Genomic DNA, 18622 nt, shown 5'->3' on the forward strand with positions numbered 1-18622 from the left:
ACAGAAAAGGGAAAATGCTTTAGATAGTACCTGTTATTTCTGGGTAAGATTTAGCTACAAGAGATGTTTACAGCTGTGTTTAATTGACAAGCTGGCGGTTTTCATGAGAAAGGAAATGGTATTTTCTTAAAATTTTTAATATATGTTTAGGTTTGGATGTTTCTGAAAAGGTATTTCCTTGAAGGTCACAACTGTCATACAGTCAATCTGCTATCCCAAACCTTCTCTGTATAAGCATACATTCTCTAAACGTTTGCTCTCAGGTCTAAAACCTGAACCAACAGGCTGCACAAACACACTGTGTGTCCACATCCTTTCATTAATGGAGCATTGTAAATGCTTCATGTAAATCTTCATGAAGCACAGCTAAGAGATACTGCCTTTTTGTGCAGGGAACAAACAGGCTGACTTAAGATGATGGCAAAATTCCAGTTGGAAGGTACTTCGCAGGTCTCCAGTCCAACCTCCTGCTCAACGCAGGGCCAGTGCTGAGGTCAGACCAGGTTGCTCAGGACTTCGTCCAGTCGGGTCTTGAAAATCTCTGAGGACAGGGACAGCTCAGCCTCTCTGGGCAGCCTGCTTTGCTGCCTGGCCGTCCTCATGGGGAAAAGGTTATATGCAGAATACAGTCTTGCATCCAGTCTGAACCTCTCTTCTTTCAGCTTATGGCTGTTGTCACTTCTCTTCCCACCTTGCACTACTGTGAGGAGCCAGCCTGGCTCCATCTGCTCAATTATTCCTCACAGGTAGGTACTGTGGGGCTGCTGTTAGGTCCAGCTGAAGCTGTCCCTTCTCATGGGGCAAGTGCTCCAGCCCCAACCACCTTCGTGGCTCTCTGCTGACTTCACTCTACTTAATTTTTCTTCCTTGTGTCAGGGGGCCCAAAGCTGGACACTACTCTAGATGTGGTCTAACATGCACTTAGTAGAGGCGTGTAGTCCCTTCCCTTGCTCAAGCTGTGCTGCTGTTCGTACAGCCCAGGGTACCCTTAGCTGCCTTTGCTGCTTGGGCACACAACTGGCTCATGTTGACCTTGCTTCTTGGGTAGGAACCATTTGCCATGTCTACCTGCTGTAGCATTTAAAGTATATTCAAACAAATCTTTGGTGCAATATGTGGTAGCAATGTAGAAATGTACTGTTTTAAGAATAAATTTGTATTTCCGTGCTATTGCTCTGTTGCAGGTTCACTTACTGTTTCAGATTTGGTAATTAATACTGTAGTGTGAGTAGATCAGTACAATTCTAATAACAGCATCGGGACATTTTTAAGCACAGGTACAAAATACTAGCTCTAAAAAATGCACCATATTTAAAACAAACAAACAAACACCCCCCCCGGTGCTCTTTGTTATTTCTCCTTTAGCCCCTACTGATACGCTTGATGGTTCTTTTTAACAACTCTAAACCACTTACTTTTCTCCCCTGTGTCTTGAAATGGCTGAATGAACCCAACAACTCTGAGGCTAAGGCTCCCCAAAAGCTTTACTTTAATGATTGATTAAAAGGATCTGTTTATTGTGCGTGAACTTGCATCAGATTTTATAAACTACGTGCCATTTTAAAAACATGATGGAATATGCATATTCTTACTCCAGACCCTGCATTGAAGCTAATATATAGCTCCAATAGAAGTATTCATTATAGCAGCTTGGGTTTTACAGATTGTTTGCAACTGTAAAGGCTAAAATGAAGTAGTATCAAGGGCAAAAAAAAGTAAGGATAGCTTAGTATTTTCCCTCATGTCACAAGAAACAGCCACTTTGGGTTCACATCACCAAAGGTAAGAGCAACTATTCTGAAAGCATATGATACACTGTGATATACTCTTCTGGTAGATTAAAATGTATACAATATTTATTGCAAATATTCAATTACAAAATTGCAAATTGTCAACAACCAATTTTGTACTGCTGTTAGACACATGTATTGATAGATAAAATCTAAGGCAGATAAAATCTTGTTAAGCAGTTATGACTTTCTTGCAGCATTAATCTGCTGCTTGAGAAACTGCAAGCACAGATGAAAACTCTGCTTGAATATTCTCGTGAAGTGAGATAAAAAATAAATGGCAAAAGATAGCTTACAGTTTGGATTATTAGTAGTGTTATCTTTTAAAGTGATTAGCCTTAGCTGAAAAAAACCATTGAAAGCTTGCACTTGTTTCTGGCTTCATTGCTCTCCTTCATTCTTACTGTTTCTGGGGGAGAAATCCAGTGTTTTTTAAATTAGAAGCAAAATATGCAATCAGTGCCTCAAATCTAATCAGCACTCAGATATCTCAGTATCCATTTCTCTTATAAAACTTGGCTCTTGCAACCACGTCATTGGCGTAGTCATTGTGTGTTGTGCCAATATCCATTCTGTCGTAGCTCTGGACATTGTTAGCTCCTGCATTATAGGCTGAAATCCCACCTGAAATGAGAGTGAAAGAAACACATAAACAGAGGTGATACTTTGTCAGTAAATAAGGAAACAAACAAAAATCACAAATGTGTTGCTTTAGTTCGCAGCTCTCTTTTCACCAGTATGGTATTACCATTTCCAGCTATTTTTGCCACTGAGGTGTTCCTTTTGTGTTTTAACTTTGTGAAGAAAGCATAATTTCCTCCTTTACATCCAGACTTGGTGATCGTTGACCCTTTGCTGTCTTTTGCTAATGTAACATCTTCAGTTGTATGACTGTTTCCTTTTGTGCATACTCCTTCATGTCTACCCACGTTAATAACCTCAGATGTATTTGTATTGTAGTTGGAATAAAGAGATCCAACCATGACAGCTTCAACTGTATTCAGTGCTCAAGAATATAAGCATGCTTCCTTCAGAGAGGACCATACATTTTCGAAATTAATGAGTTCCTTCTTTGGAGTTGCCAGGATAGTAGCTTTTTGTAGGTGGGTATAGAAGCACAAAACAAATGAAATGGAGAGAGGTGGGGAAAAACCCACCCTTACTCCTTGCAAGTCAAAACTGTCATGATATTTGACAAGTTTTGCAAAAGCCTGCTAGAAAGCTAACCACATCTTATTCCTCTATTCCTTTTAGTGAGTGTGAAGGAATATTGTTCCACACCTCAATAAAATGAACAGGGGGTTTGGGACGTGTTTAGTTTTCTGAAGTGCTCGGTTTTACAGCGTCATCATGCTTGACTTTTATGTGTGTGAAGTGTTTTAAAGCTGACATTTTAAAGCTGACAATACTCTACCTTTGAGCTGCTGTTCCTTTGTCCATGTTGGGAATTTCTTCTGGATTTCCTTTATCATCCCGCATAAAATCTCTGTGCCTTGTGCCAAGTGCTCTTCACTGTCCCATGACCCAACAATCTTATGGTACCGTCTGTCAACCTGAAAGTGAAACAGCAATATCGGCACACCAGAAACTCCACTATTTATCCACAGCTCTTCATTGCTTACAGGCTGCTTGTATTAATTTTGGTATTTAATCTCATGATTTACCTCTTTCGTAATTGTGTAGAGAGGAAGCAAACTTAGCTCAAGGCGCAGGCGAAGCCAGCAGATGCGTGAATAGCAGACTATCGGGGCACTGAAGAGGAATGCCTGCCCCACCTCCTTGTCTGTCAGAGCCTTAAAAACCCAACACAGCTGCTGCTGTAAAGGTGATAGGGTGCAGAAAGTGGGCTTACTGCTGTTTAAGCTTTTCCAGCTGCAAGGTGACTGCTCCTTTCCTTCCCAGCTGCATCAAGGGTGGGAAAACCCCTGTTTCCTCTAGGGATCTCCCCTCGATCTCTGCCACAGTTCTGCTCTTCTTCCTCTCCTTCTCCTTCACCTTCGCCCCCTCCTTCTCCTTCCTTCGCCCCCTCCTTCTCCTCCTTCTCTTCCTCCTCTTTCTCCTTCTTCTTCTTCTCTTCTTCTTCACTTCTTATCTATGGGGTAGTAAAGCGCAAATCTGAGGGGGCTGGAGCTGTTACAAAAGCAGATCCCAACGTGTGCAGCAAATGTTTAGGGATTGTACGGATAAGTGTACAACTTGGCAAACAAGTGAGACATGAATGTAGGCATGAATAATGAAGCAAGATCCCCCACTAGCCAGGCCCCTGTGGTGCATAAAGGGTAATTAACCTTACTGCATGTAGCTGCAGCCTACAGGCCTCTGTGCTTAGTTGAAAAAAATGCTTTGTGAAACAAGATTTATTATCTAAAGTATGAAATAGGAACAATTAATCTCTTAATTCCCAAGAGAGCAGTGGGAAGCAAGCAGCGGTTTCACAGTGCAAAAGCAGTCTGCTCATGCCCTGACACTCACCGGCGTCCTTCCCTGGTGCTGGGAGCTGACAGCTGGGTCAGTGTCAGCTTTATTCTGGCCAAAGAGTTGTCTGAAAAGGTTTAAGGGCTTGCCTTTCAATGGGGCCCCTGCTGCTCTTTTGACGTTCTGCTTCAAAAGAAGGATGAGGTTTGTGTTTTTAAGAAGGTTGACCATACCTGCATTAAACCAAATGCATTTCCGTAGTCACCCCAGCCATCCTTCAGCGCTGTCCCAGCATGTGACTCTCGAGAGATAATACCAGCAATCACAGCTGGATCAACACACTTGCTGTTGCCAACTTTTGTAATCTTGGCTTGGTATTTCTCCATGTTCTTCAAATCTTTTTCTGCAATCTTCTCTGAGGCAGGAACTCCTACAACACAATGTGCATGACTTCCTTTTGTTTTTAAAATCAGAAGCAAGTTGTTCTAGCATTCATTATGACTGACTTGACATTTTGAATCCTTCTGAATCTATTTAGAGAGAAGTAATGATAGAATTGACCAATTTTGCTGAAGGGTAAGTGCCCTAGAAATCAATACACAGATGATCTAAAAGATGTTTTTTCAAATACAGGGGGCAGTTCTCTAGCATGCAGACTAAAAGGCGGGTCTTCTTGTTTTAAATCTAAGCCTTTGGGTGGATTAGTCCCAGATTTAGTTCCTTTTAATTTAGGACTATAATGGAGAAATGTTCAGAAACTTAGGTCATGAGGGAAACCCTCTTAAGGGAGAGAGAAAAGCAGGCTCGATGGCAGGGGTTGGATGCACTCGGCAGACCTTGCATTTTCTCTGTGATAGTCTTGAATATTCCTTAGAACATCTCAAAGGCAACTCTCTTCCCAACATAAACTTATGTGCCCAAGTAGGATCTTTGTTGGTTGTGGAAAAATCTGCTCGCATGGCAATGACTGACAGCCTGAGACCGGGATCTGTAATAGGCATGAGCTTGTGCGTGGGTGTAAGGGGAGAGGAACAACTGAATTAGTGCCTACCTGCATAGCTCAGACCTTCTGGTTTCGCAGTTGCCTCCGAAGCTCCAGTTGTGTCAACATTCAGTATATTCCCATAATGCTCCAAACAGCCTAAAAGCAATATATATAATGAAATGTCAGGCCAGCGCAGTGTGTAATGCATGCTGTTAAAGTGTTTTCAGATCCATGACTGAAACCCATGGCATCGTTTTGATACTAGTGCAGGCATTTGTGCTAGCAGATGCAGTCATGGTACCGTATGCTCTGGAAAGGATTACCTCTTGGGCATGCTACCAGAAAGCCACAGTGTAGCTTGTGAGGTGAACTAGCTTGTGCACAATTCATTTCCTCAAACTTCAGCTTGCCTAAAACTTAGCTGTCAAGTCTAAGCTTGTGACTTGGGCTGTCCGCATAGCCAATGGAGAAAGGCACCTCCAAAAGGCGGTTGTTCTATTCCAAAATAAAAAAAAATCTGTGAGAGTCAAAAGAAATCCTACACTACTTACTGGCTCCAGCTTGCTTTTCCATAGCTACCGTCAACAGGAAAAATCGAAGAGAAACATCCTTCAATTACATCCATTACAATTTATCTGACTTGCATTTTGTTGGACTTGCAATTTATCTGCATTTATCTGTTGCCTAAACACGCTGTTGCAGAAGGGAAAACACACAAACAGCAGCTAAGAGGAACGATGCTAACCCGATCCCAGCAGTTAATGGAAAACAGACTTTGGTACAGTGAATTATTTACAGGAATATTAGACAAAGAGCACAGACCTGACATGTTTGCTGCAGGATGTCTCCCCACCTTCTCGCCGCACTTCCTAGAGACAAATGGGCTTTTTATCTGCTGGCAGTGTTTTGGAGCAGTTGACTCAGTGCACTTCCCACACGCCGCTGGTATTACGGGAAACAGGAACGCCTAACAATTTCTTGTGCGTCTACCCAAACACAACAGGCTTTCTGCTCCACAGCACAAACACAATTACCATTTTAAAAATGAAATACCTTTTAATTTAATTTAAAACCCCGTTGCTAACAGTTTGGAACTAGGAGGAGCCTCGTCTGAAAACAACTGTCCCCCTTCAGTTGTTGGGAGCAATAACGTGCTGCCAATGGGAAAACAAGAACCTGCACTTTTGGATGTAATAAAATTTTTGCAGGCAAAGACCCAGCAACAATAACATGATACAGAGCTGCAACCACTGAGAACTTGGAAATGCAGAGACTATCCCAGGTCCCTGTTGTTATCCCTTCTTGTACAGCGACAACAAAGGTGAAGGCACAAACCCAAATTAGCAGGCAGCATGGATCAAAGCCGCTGCAGCTGTTCAGCAGTGAGGAAAAAAGCCACTGGATGGCAGAGCTCCCCGTCACTGCTAATCCATCCTGACATGCATCCCCCACCCGGTAAATGTTGTGAGGGTGAAATGCTGTTTTGCTTTTTGATCAGCTCTTTCACATTTTAAGCCGGGGAATTCATCCTGTGTCACAGCGTTGAACGATTCAATTCTGTAAATTTTTCCTGTACTGTTGATGCCTCACATCATTGAGAACCGGCTGCAAAAAGTCACACCAGCCCTTGCATGGAGCTCTTCATGTTCACAATTACAAGTAAGTTTAAAGAAGGTTGAAACACAGGGAAGTACCTCTGGCAGGAAGGAAAATAAAACAGATATGACTCACTCATACAGGAGTGACATTAAAAAAATTGAAAATTCTAAATACCACTAAAGATAATTCACAAACCGGTAATCTCCAAATGGCCTGTGCTCCCTTATTGCTGGGGGAGAATCCTAAAGGATGTACTAGTTTGCTTTTTCTACACCACAGTAATTGAGGTAGGCAGGTGGATCTCCTATGTTTTCTGGAGCCCTATCCAGAAATTATTATTTAATCATATATGCATGCATGGAGTCTCACATGTCCTGGGAAGTGTTTTCCTCAACAAACTTGTGTTCAGACTACTGGAGGAGAATGGCATGTCCTCACGATGGTTCATAACAACAGCCCTGTCTGTCATCTGTGCGATGTCAAGCTTGCATGCTCCAGCGAGAGCTTGGGAGCTGCTGCAGGCTCGGGTGTCCAGGGATGGAGAACCAGTTATGGCTTTTTCCAGTGCTCTTTGCAGAATCTCTCACTTGTCCCATCGCTCGCTTGTCACTGAGGAGGCAGTACATAAGCCACAGCGCATTGCGATCTCTCCTGCCGTGTCAGGGGTACAGGTGGTGGCTTTGGGCAGCCTCAAAAGTGCCCCAAATCATGGTCTGTCTGCCGGATTCCCCTTGCACTTGCTGTTAGTTGCAGCAATCAGCAACCTCCAGTTCAGATCCAGCTCATCCTAGTTTTACTTCATCTCTCAGAAACGCTACAAAAAGCCTGTCAGAGTGTGGTTCTGCCATGAAACTTGGTCTCTTGTGTTGACCTCTCACAAGAGACAAGAGTCACTCTCCTCACCCCTCCCGAGTCAATGGACAACATGTTGGGGACCAGGGGGGTAAAGCCCCTCCCACTGAAAGGGAAGATCAGGTTTGTGACCACCTGGGGAACCTGAACATATATAAGTCTATGATGGGACCTGATGAGATGCATCCTAAAGTCCTGAGGGAATTGGCTGACATAGCTGCCAAGCCACTCTCCATGATATTTGAAAAGTCATGGCAGTCAGGTGAAGTCCCTGGTGACTGGAAAAAGGGAAACATTGCACCCATTTTTAGAAAGGGTAGAAAGGAGGACCCTGGGAACTACGGACCTATCAATCAGCCTCACCTCTGTGCCTGGGAAGATCATGGAACAGATCCTCCTAGCAGCTATGCTAGAGCACATGGAGGACAGGGAGGTGATTCGAGACAGCCAGCATGGCTTCACCAAGGGCAAGTCCCGCCTGACCAACCTAGTGGCTTTCTACGAGGGAGTTACCACATCAGTGGACAAGGGAAAAGCAATGGATGTCATCTATCTGGACTTCTGTAAAGCCTTTGACTCGGTCTCCCACAACATCCTTCTCTCTAAATTGGAGAGATACAGATTTGATGGGTGGACTGTTCAGTGGATAAAGAATTGGTTGGATGGTCACATCCAGAAGGTAGCGGTCAATGGCTCAATGTCCAGATGGAGATTAGTGACGAGTGGTGTCCCTCAGGGGTCCGTACTGGGACCAGTCCTGTTCAATATTTTCATCAATGACATTGACAGCAAGATCGAGTGCACCCTCAGCAAGTTTGCAGATGACACCAAGCTGAGTGGTGCAGGTGACACGCCAGAAGGACGGGATGTCATCCAGAGGGACCTGGACAAGCTGGAGAAGTGGGCCTGTGTGAACCTCATGAGGTTCCACAAGGCCAAGTGCAGGGTCCTACACCTGGGTCGGGGCAATCCTCGGTTTCAATACAGGCTGGGGGATGATGTGATCGAGAGCAGCGCTGTGGAAAAGGACTTGGGGGTACTGGTGGACGAAAAGCTGGACATGAGCCGGCAATGTGCGCTGGCAGCCCAGAAAGCCAACCATGTCCTGGGCTGCATCAAAAGCAGCGTGGCCAGCAGGTCGAGGGAGGTGATTCTGCCCCTCTGCTCCGCTCTGGTGAGACCCCACCTGCAGTGCTGCGTCCAGCCCTGGGGTCCTCAGCACAGGAAAGACATGGACCTGTTGGAGTGGGTCCAGAGGAGGGCCACAAAAATGATCAGAGGGATGGAGCACCTCTCCTACAAGGACAGGCTGAGAGAGTTGGGGTTGTTCAGCCTGGAGAAGAGAAGGCTCCAGGGAGACCTTATAGCAGCCTTCCAGTCCTTAAAGGGGGCCTATAGGAAAGACGGGGACAGACTTTTTAGCAAGGCCTGTTGTGACAGGACAAGGAGCAATGGTTTTAAACTAAGGGAGGGCAGATTTAGACTGGATTTAAAAAATAAATTTTTTACAATGAGGGTGTTGAGGCACTGGAACAGGTTGCCCAGAGAGGTGGCAGATGCCCCATCCCTGGAAACATTCAAGGCCAGGCTGGACGGGGCTCTGAGCAACCTGATCTAGTGAAAGATGTCCCTGATCTTGCAGGGGGGTTGGACTAGATGACCTGTAAAGGTCCCTTCCAACCCACACCATTCTATGATTCTATGATTCTGTGACCTCACTGCGGAGCGCCATGAGCCAGCCCCATGGACTGTGGGTTGCCCTACTGCACTGCATCGCTGGGGGCCGGTGCTTCTTCCCTCCCCAGCAACCTCTGCTGAATTCAGTCCATTACGTCTGTGCAACTGCACCGAAGGCAAGGTCATAATCTGAAGGTAATGGGAACGTACACGTACATGACTGAAGGAATAATTTAACTTGTTGATCATCTGTCAGGAGGGGAAAAGCCTGAAAGAAAGAGTAGGAAGAGGGGAAAGAGAGCCAGTCGGTTAAATCTGATTTCCATGAGTGAGAGATTTATCAAGACAGAAACTTACTTATAAACTGAAAATGTTTGGTATAAGAACTGAGATAATAGCTGTGGAGGCAGGCCCTGGCATTTTTCAGAAGCAGATTATGCACTAATTGAAGGGGATTCAGAGAGTCATTTCTCAGTGTGGGAGTGAGTGTTGGCTCATCCGCAAAAGCTTTATCTGAAGAATACCCGTGTTAAGCTCCTGAGGGGGCAGGTGATATCACACAGCCTGGGACAGGGCGGCTTGGAAATGTTTTCAATTAAAGGCAAAGCAATGAGTAGCGTGCCTTTTTTTAACATCGTGCAGCAGAGATGAACAAAACTTCGTCTATTTTAAAATAGTATTTAACTGTTTTGCATTTAACTGCTTTTAAACTGTATTTAGATGTTTTTTAACTGTAGGAGCGTGACTTGACTTATTTCTACTGGATTTACTTTTGCTTGTGTTGTCCTTTGGTGTGTTCTGTCCGGCTTTGCAGCATTTTTCATAGCTAGAGAAATTGTGAAATAGTGACCCTTCTGAGTCAGAAGGTGGAAGCTGGGTAACCCTGCTGGGAAATATTTAAACAATGCGTGAAGGCAGTTGTGATTTATGTTACTTTTAGCTCTTGTTTACCTTCAGGGCCTCTTCCCCTAAAATAAAACAAGTCTCTCTTCCATTTTGGTAAGCCAGTAGTTGAGAGTTTTGGCATACATTTAATTGAAGTTCTCTCTGTAAAGGAGAGACCCGAGGAGGTCAAACAGGACCTGTCTGATACAAAAAAATTAAGGCAGCATAAAGCAAATTAAGAACATGCTTTTGGGCCCTTCCTGCCCTTCCTTTCATAAAAGATCACACAAGTCCAATTGTAATAAAAATTTTGAGTGGATTATCCTTCACATCTTTTACTACTGCAGACTTGTTTTAGAAGCACCCATGGCTTCTTGGTGTTGGATGTGGGATTAAATTGCGTCTTTCTTCTTCCCATGTAATTTTTAGGTAGTGTAGTCCCATCAGTAAACTACACCATTCATGATACCTGCTTCTCAACTACTGCTCTGGTAATATTTTTCTTTTCTGTAATAACAGTTTGTATTTAAGAAATTAACTTAAGACACTGGTGTGGCAAAGCTCAGTTTTATAGTTTAGCATTTAAGCAATTGAAAAGGCGTTAAGCCTGATAGTGCAATCCAACAGAGTACTGAAAGAAGGAAAGCAGTGGCTGTGGCTGTTACAGGGAACAAGTTGCACCATACGTTTCAAAACCCTGCTGGTTTTACTTATTGGTTTGATTTCAAAAGTCCCCAGTAGTTTTTGCAGAAGTTCTACTTGTCCCATCAGCAGACGTAAAGCCCCATACTGGAGACTGCAAACAGGACTGAGACATGAAATGTACACAAATTGCACAAATTTCAGTGTCTTTTGTAATAAGTTCATTTTTTTAAGCCTTGGGCCTTGCAACACTGAGCTGGGACTTTAGATAAATTCTCAAATGTCTTGGAAGTCTTGTTCATGACCTCAGCTAAGTACAGCAAAGGCCATTCTTGTTATAAGATAAATACTAAAGAGCAATACTTGAATGCTTTGTATTCATTGCTGATTAAAAATGAAAGCCGAAAAAGGGAAACTACATGCATTTTTGCATTTATGTGTGTGTACCTGCTCCACTCTGTCCACACGAATGTGGCAAACCTGTTTACTTCTTTCCCTTTCCTGGCTGTGTATCATGTAGCTGTGGACACATATACCTGTCCTTAGCATGTTTTCTTTTGTCTAAGCCATCCCAGTTCTGCAGTCTTTTCAGGCCACATTTTCTTTGCTTCTGATCCTGCTTGTTGCTGTGGATTTGAGGTTCTCCAGTTGGTCCCCATCTTCGCTGAGCTGTAACTACCCAAACCAAACGCAGTCCTTAGCTGAGGCCTTTCTGGTGGTGATTAGCATGAAGACTTCATGTGTCTTGCAGAGGGATACTCTGTGTTGTGCTTTCTACTGTGGCAGTTGCCTTCGTACCACAGCAGAACACTTCTGCCCTCCCCACTCCTATCTCCCACCCTGCTGCCTTGCTCTGGCCCTGGGCTAGGGACGCTGGCGCTGTCGGTCCCCAGGCTGGAGGGCAGGAGATGGTGGATGTTGAAGACTGAATCACCTCTGTAGCTGTGGGAGGCAAATCCTGGCACGTGGAGTGCAGCCCGCCTCGGTGGCGTGGATGGGGAAAAGGTGAAGTTGCCACCTGCCCACATGGAGGGATGTCTGCAGCGAACGTTTGCTGTGAGGTTTGCAGCCATGTCCACGTGTATGTAAGGAGGACCTTGTGAAGATACATACTAAGCCAATTGTATCTCTGCTAAGCAAATTACAAAGCTTTGGAGTTTTTTTTCTGAATAAGAAACAAAAAGGCAGGATGTTTTTGACACGTATTTATTACATGACTATGGAAAACTCTGCTACATCAACTGCCAGGAGGTAGAAAATACCAAGGTGGTCATGTTTAACTGTATTTAAATGCACAGTGGCCCTTATCTCACGTGGCATTGGCTGTATGGGCTCGGTGTGAGGTCGTATGGAGTTTGGCAGTGCTAAGACCTTGCCTTCAGATGTACTACTGAGCAATTTGGTACAAGGTAAGACAAGAGACAGTAGCTTTAAAACGTGTATGTTGAACACAAGTGATTTCATAGCAGCTCTTGCTGAAGTGTCAGCAAGGTGCCTTCCAGCTAATGGAGCCCAGGGTCGGTGAGCCCTGGGACAGGGACATCCCTCTGTGCTGGTCCCGGGAACCAGTGACGCGAGGCATCTGCAGAAGCGATTGATCAGAGTCAGTCCATCTGCAGGAGTAACAGGTTGATCTAAGAGTTGAATAGTGATCAGCATTTGTTATCTCTGGGTGATTTGTGTAGCCCACATTAAAAAACTCCAAGTGAATCACCTGGGTTTCCAAGGGAATGCTGTCAGACAGCCACTTCTCCAGGGTGGCAACAAGGCAGGCACCTCCCAGCCTACCTTCCTGTGCAAACTGCTCACAGCACCACGTGGGCCGCGGTGATGATGACAAGCAGGCTCCTTCCAAGTCAAGGTGACTTGCTAGGGCAAGTACATCGTTACAAGACAGGTTCAAGAGCAAGCCAGGAAGGAAAGTCAGCGAGGCAAAATCCAGATCAGTGGGTTACAAAGCCAGGTGCAGGCAGACTTCAGTGCAGCTCAGGTGAGGACCCAGGGCAAGGTTGTGAGCTTAAATGCAGCTCCTGAGCCAGCAGGCATGGGAGGGGAGAACAGATGAGGCTCCTCAGAGTGTGGTATCAGAGCTGACCTTCAGTGCAGGCAGCCAGACCCTGGGAGAGAGGGGGAAGAGGCTGCAGAGCCCCTCATTGCAGTCAGGGCCCAGGCTGCATGGTCACCCCAAAGCTGACTCTTCTCCAGGCTGAGCGGACCCAGCTCCCTCAGCGTCTCTTTGTGTGTCCCATGCTCCAGCCCCTGACCAGCTTGGTGGCCGCTGCTGGACTCACTCCAGCGTGTCAGTGTCCCTCTTGTATCAGGGAGCCCCAAACTGGATACAGTGCTCCAGATATGGTCTCACAAGCATGAAAGAGAGGGAAATGATCACTCCCTTCCCTGCTGGCTAGAATTTTGCTAATGCAGCTCAGAGTGCTCTGAGTCTACATCTCCGTGAGGGCCCATGGTGTCCACCAGGACCCCCAGGTCCCTTTTTGCACAGCTTCCTTTCTAGACAGTTGCCCCAGCCGATACCGGTGCGGAGGGTTATTCTGTCCCAGGTGCAGGGCTTTGCCTTTGTCTTTCTTGATCGTCATGGGGTTGCCATCAGCCCATTTCTCCAGCCTCTCCAGTACCCCACATTTGGTATCAGCTGTGAACTTGCTGGGAGCGCTCTCTGTCCCCAGTCTGAATTGCTGCTGAAGACAGAAAGCAGTACTGGCTGCAGGATCTGTCCCCGGGAGATGCCACTAGCAACTGGCCACCAGCTGACCCCTGTGACACTGACCACCACGCTTTGAGCCTGGCAACTTTCCAGTCTACCTGCCTATCCAGTCCGTGTCTCACCAGTCTGGCTATAAGGATACTATAGCAGGCTGGGGCGAAGACCTGGCCAGGTCAAGGTACACTATATCCGCTTCTCTCCCCTTTCCCATAAAGCTGGTCATCTCATCGCAGGAGGCAAACAGGTTGGCTGGGCACTATTTACCCTGTTGAAATCCATGCTGGTTGTTTGCACCATGGTCTCTAATTGCTCCTAGGAGGATGTGCGTCATAAGTCTGTGCACTGTTAATGGCTTTGGATTGCATTTTCCTATCCATTTAAGATGCTTGCAGCCAGTGGTTTTTCTAATTATTTTGACATAGAGTTATTCCCAGAAGGTGTGCTCATCATGGAAGAATAAAGGAAGTTCCCTCAGCCTGCAAGTGGATGCTGGTGGGAAAGGCACAGCTTGCACTGCCAGACCAAACCCAACTCTTCCTTTGGCCCTGGAGAATGAGCGTCACTGGGTCCTGCAGGCATCTATCCCTCTCCTTGTGTTGCCTTTCTACCCTCCCACCCCTCTAATAGTTCAATTCCAGATCTAGAAGGAATAGGAGCACCAAAATATGCTGAACTCAAAGACTGCTGTTTTCCTGCGTGTCACTGTTCTACAAGCAGCAGAGGGGGAAAAGAATTTTATGATGTGCAAATATGTATTTCAGCCTGTTCCCTTCTCAGTTTCTCTATCTGCCTAAAATTAACATCGTATTTATCCAAACTTTGCTAACACACATGACAATATGAATACATTGGAGTCCTGCTTTGTTTGCTAATAACGCTTTTATTCAATTTCTGTTTGCTTATTTCTGTATAACTGAAAACACCTATCTCTATTCTATGTATTTTTTTGAAACATTAGCATTCAGAAAAAAATTACTACTCCACAACATAATGTAAATATCAAGCAGCTTTGAAAAAATAAATCATTAAGCTAATACCCAAGAAAGTATTTTGCCTTTTGATTTCTTAAGAGAATGACAGATTTTGGCAGAAATGTGTTTTAAGATCTGGAAGGCAGCACATTATCCATAGCAAAACAAGATAGCCCTCATAACTCAGAGAAATACGTAGATAGCAGAAAAAAATATTAAGATTTTGCTAATATTCCCTTTGTAAAATCCAAATCCTATTGCTTGTAAAGAAACTACATGGCTGGTGTCTTACTGAGTATTGTTTTAAAAACTGAGGGCTTTAGTCTGCACATTCCTATACACGTAAATCATTCTCGTACATTTGCATCTGTATGGGTTTGCAGGGTACAGCTGCTCTGTGTCTTGGCTCCCTCAGCGGTGTCATGCAGGTGATGGTAAGGAAGTTACTCAGTAGAGATTCCCAAGTCTAGTATCCATGTTTCTTGTAATACCGGGCTCGTGCAACCACGTCGTTGGAGTAGTCATGGTGAGTGGTGCCAATGTCCATTCTGTCATAGCTTTGGACGTTCTTAGGACCAGCATTGTAGGCAGAAATCCCACCTGAAATGAAACACCAAAAGAAGTCATACAGACTTAAAAAAATAGGGAAAATTCCAGCCCGATATGTTCTGCTTTTACTGGTTTTGAAAGTTTTGACTCATGGAGACTTTGGAAGGGGAGTAGGCAGCGTTATCACAGCTTCTCTGACTTAAGTGGGGCTCTGCAAACAGCTTACAGTTATTCCTGAATCCACCAAAACATCAGAAGGATACCTGAGGTTTTGTGTTCACAGATATTTGCAGTTTGATGGGCTTGCACCATTTACCTGGGCCAGCACATGCCCTTCATTTACACTGGGCTTGTTAATATCATATCATATCATATCATATCATATCATATCATATCCAACGACCTTGTAACTTCTCACTCATCCTTGAAAATTACTGTTCTTAAAAGAGAGTTAAAACACACTTATACATTGCATTATCTTTGTCTTGCAGCTGCGTATATGCTACTCCATATGCGGTGTTGAAAAGCATCTGAGGTGGCTGTGAAACGAGCCCACCTTGGCACCCCAGCAGTCCAAGGGGGCCGCGGGGTGCAGCCTGCTTTGAGGCAGGCAGCTTTTCCACGTTGCGCAGCACAGCTTTGCAATTCCCTGAGAGCAAACACCTTGTCTCCTTTGTCAACGGAGATACGGAGTGAAGTGCTGGCCCCGTTCAAGTAAACCACGGAGCTATTTGTTAACCCGAATGGCTGTAGGAGACTCCTCATGGTCAGGTAAGGAAAGCTCAGCTCTTGTATAGACTAGATTTCAGATGTATAAATATTTGCCACACGGTGCTGGAAACTCGGCGAGGCTGCCATACTAAGGAAAGGCAGAAACTACACAGAATTGACAAAACTTGTATTTTCACAGTGAAATAAAAAAAGCGGCGAAAAGCTAAGCGACAGCCTGTTAGAAACATGGTTATTGAGGAACACAGGAACTAATTCAGGATGTTCTCGTCCTAAAGTTTTTCTTCTCTCCTGGACAAAACCTGTGGCCTGTACCTTACCTTTCAGCCATTGATCCGCTGTCCAGCGTGGGAACTTCTTCTGTATTGCCTTTATCATCGTGATAAGTATTTTTGTGCCCTGGGTAAGATGAGTTTCGCTGTTCCATTCTCCCACCTTTTTATGTGACCTTATGTCAACCTAGAAATATCAGAACAACAAAAAGAAGTAATTTCCTTGCTGTAATGGATGATATGTTTAGGAGGCTTACTTTTATTTATATGCTATTTGTTTATCAGGTTTTAGTGGAGTATCGGCAAATACCTGCATTAAACCAAATCCATGTCCATTGTCGCCCCAGCCATTCTTCAGTATTTTGCCAGCATGAGATTCCCGGGAGATGATGCCAGCGATCAGGGCTGGTTCGACGCACAGTTTTTCACCAACTTTCTTAATGAGTGTTTTATATCGATCCATAGCTCTTAGGTCCAGTTCAGCGATCTTTTCTGAAGCACTAACTCCTGTAATTAAAATAAAAAGTAAAGATATTTGCTTAATAACTTTTAAAACTCAGAATTGCCTCTCACCTCTCTCCTAATACAGACAGCATTACATCAAAATTTCATTTGCATCACCACTGGGAGGAGGTAGATGCTCGCCTACAGGGATATTATGCAGGCTCAGCAGCTAGTGTGTGTGCAGCACTTTGGAAATGTGAAGGGTTTGGGATTATTGTGCCACGGAGAAATGGAGCCGTTAGGCAGAAGAGGGATACTCACCGCAATAGGGTAAACGCTCTGGCTTTGCAGTTTCGCACGAAGCCCCAGAGGTTGCAATCCTGTTTACACTGCCGTAGCAATCCGTGCGGCCCTGGGAGGCACCTGCAGAGGCGACACAGAAAGGCTCAAGCAGCAAAAACCTTTTGTGACTGCAAGTAAAACCCAAGGGGAGGCTGCACCCTGGAGAGGACAGGCTGCAGGGTGCGGGAGATGCATGAGGCTGCCTCCATCACTCCTTGTGCTGGAGAGGAGGCGAGGTCCTGCCCTGCATCCTGCGCCCTGCACCCTGAGCCGACCCGACCCTCGGAGGCCACCCCTCCTTCTGCAAGACTCGCAAGGGGACCCAAGCACGCTCTCCTCCGATAGAGTCTAGTGGCAACCAAGATTCTGGGGAGGGGGGTGAGGAGGTGCATCAATGTCTCCTGCTTCCCAGCCCTCGGGAGCATGTCCCCGGCTGCTTGGGTGAGGCAGTGAGGGATGCCAGACTTACCCAGGAGGGCGGTGAGGCCCAGCAGCACGAGCATCGGGTACATGGGGTGGTCCTTCCTGAGCATGCAGAACAGCCTGAAAATCAATCAGTCAGCATTGGCATGCATGAAGGCATGAATATATCTCACTGCTTGCCGAATAAACACAAAGAAAGTCTTTCTGAGCTGGGGTATTTCTGTTGGTTGGGTAGGCAAAGCGATACACAAATGGAGTCGCATCTCTTTTTATAAGAGACCCCAATGGCAGCTCTCCTGCTCCAGCACAAACCAGGTTGCAGCCGTTCACAAGAGACTTGTGACCTCTCACTTCTGCTGGTGTTTCAAACCCACATCTTCTACGACATCTTGGTAACTTCCTCCAAATCTCAAACCCCAATATTTAATTCAGAAAAAATAAAATTAGTAATGTTCAGTGCCCTGTGCTGCTGCGCTCCCACCGTGAATGCCCTTATTCCCTGCCCATATTCTGTATACAAACGGCCTTCGCCACACCTGGACAGCTTTGCCTGAATCTCCTGAGACTTTCTTTATACTGAGAAATTAGCACTTTCAAGATGCAAGCTGTCTAAGTCATTGTGGCTATCTATCTACTTTAGGGTGAGTTGTACTCTAGGAGCACCCATTTCCCCTCGCTGGCTGTGAGGGGAGCCTAGGGAGAAAGGCTCACATATGGATGAGAGCCATTTAAATTTACGTGACCTAAATACAGAACTACAGGACAAATCTCAGTACCCTTATTCAAGCAGAAATCTCACGCAGCAAAAAGCTGCAGCCCCTGGGCCACTGAAGAGATGGTATTGCTGAAGGGAATGAGAAGAGCTCCTGCCCTGAGCGGTGGTATCTTACCTACTTATCCGCAGCTCAGCTTCTGGTACAGGACTGAGGTGTGGAGAAGTTTAATATATACGGAAAGCTAGTTTCCGTTCAGTGGTAATCCGACACTGTGATGAAATGTTATTGGGCTGTGGTTTCGTGAGACTTAACAGCATTTTTTTCTCACATAAACAGAACCTGTTGCACCATAGACATTGGTGTGGTGGCAAGTATGTTCTCAGGAGTGGCATTTCCCGGATTCACAAGGGGAAAAAAGCCACCCTATTTTCTTCTCGGCGTCTCTCCACCTACAGCTCATATTTCACACTCTGTTCTTGGAGGGAGCCATGGTGAGGGCTGAGATAAAGACCCAGCATCCAGCTGTTCTGCAGGTGCTTGCCCCAGTCCTGTCCCAGCATCATGGGCTGTGTCCCTACTGCTCAAGAAAAGCAGGCTGGGAATGACCCT

The 18622-nt window shown here is 45.4% G+C and overlaps 2 protein-coding genes across 2 annotated transcripts; both read right to left on the reverse strand.

The window, feature by feature from the left end:
• Nucleotides 1-1931: 1931 nt before the first annotated feature.
• On the reverse strand, nucleotides 1932-6143 carry LOC140646165 (lysozyme g-like). Its single transcript, XM_072849679.1, has 5 exons — nucleotides 6013-6143; nucleotides 5257-5346; nucleotides 4439-4635; nucleotides 3205-3343; nucleotides 1932-2414 (listed from the first exon to the last, which is right to left on the reverse strand). Exons 1-5 carry the CDS (start codon nucleotides 6017-6019, stop codon nucleotides 2281-2283), a joined length of 567 nt encoding a protein of 188 aa, XP_072705780.1. The 5' UTR covers nucleotides 6020-6143; the 3' UTR covers nucleotides 1932-2280.
• Nucleotides 6144-14433: 8290 nt separating this feature from the next.
• Nucleotides 14434-18244, reverse strand: LOC140646170 (lysozyme g-like). Its single transcript, XM_072849688.1, has 6 exons — nucleotides 18188-18244; nucleotides 17344-17417; nucleotides 16854-16955; nucleotides 16399-16595; nucleotides 16137-16275; nucleotides 14434-15138 (listed from the first exon to the last, which is right to left on the reverse strand). The coding sequence occupies exons 2-6, from the start codon at nucleotides 17405-17407 to the stop codon at nucleotides 15005-15007; spliced, it is 636 nt and encodes a 211-aa protein (XP_072705789.1). The 5' UTR covers nucleotides 17408-17417; nucleotides 18188-18244; the 3' UTR covers nucleotides 14434-15004.
• Between the last annotated feature and the right edge of the window lie 378 nt (nucleotides 18245-18622).

The sequence above is a fragment of the Ciconia boyciana genome, chromosome 1 (assembly GCF_034638445.1).
Source record: "Ciconia boyciana chromosome 1, ASM3463844v1, whole genome shotgun sequence".
NCBI classification, from domain to species: Eukaryota; Metazoa; Chordata; class Aves; order Ciconiiformes; family Ciconiidae; genus Ciconia; species Ciconia boyciana.

Bases quoted from the DNA above. Each gene is read 5' to 3' on its own strand.
- LOC140646165 (XM_072849679.1), bottom strand. The intron at 4,636-5,256 runs GTAGGCACTAAT...ATTGTGTTGTAG, and splicing joins AGAAGGTCTGAGCTATGCAG to GAGTTCCTGCCTCAGAGAAG. The intron at 2,415-3,204 runs GTAGAGTATTGT...CTCTCATTTCAG, and splicing joins AAAGGAACAGCAGCTCAAAG to GTGGGATTTCAGCCTATAAT.
- LOC140646170 (XM_072849688.1), bottom strand. From the start codon at position 17,407: ATGCTCAGGAAGGACCACCCCATGTACCCGATGCTCGTGCTGCTGGGC. The intron at 16,596-16,853 runs GTGAGTATCCCT...TTTTAATTACAG, and splicing joins AGAGCGTTTACCCTATTGCG to GAGTTAGTGCTTCAGAAAAG. The intron at 16,276-16,398 runs GTATTTGCCGAT...TGATATTTCTAG, and splicing joins ATGGATTTGGTTTAATGCAG to GTTGACATAAGGTCACATAA.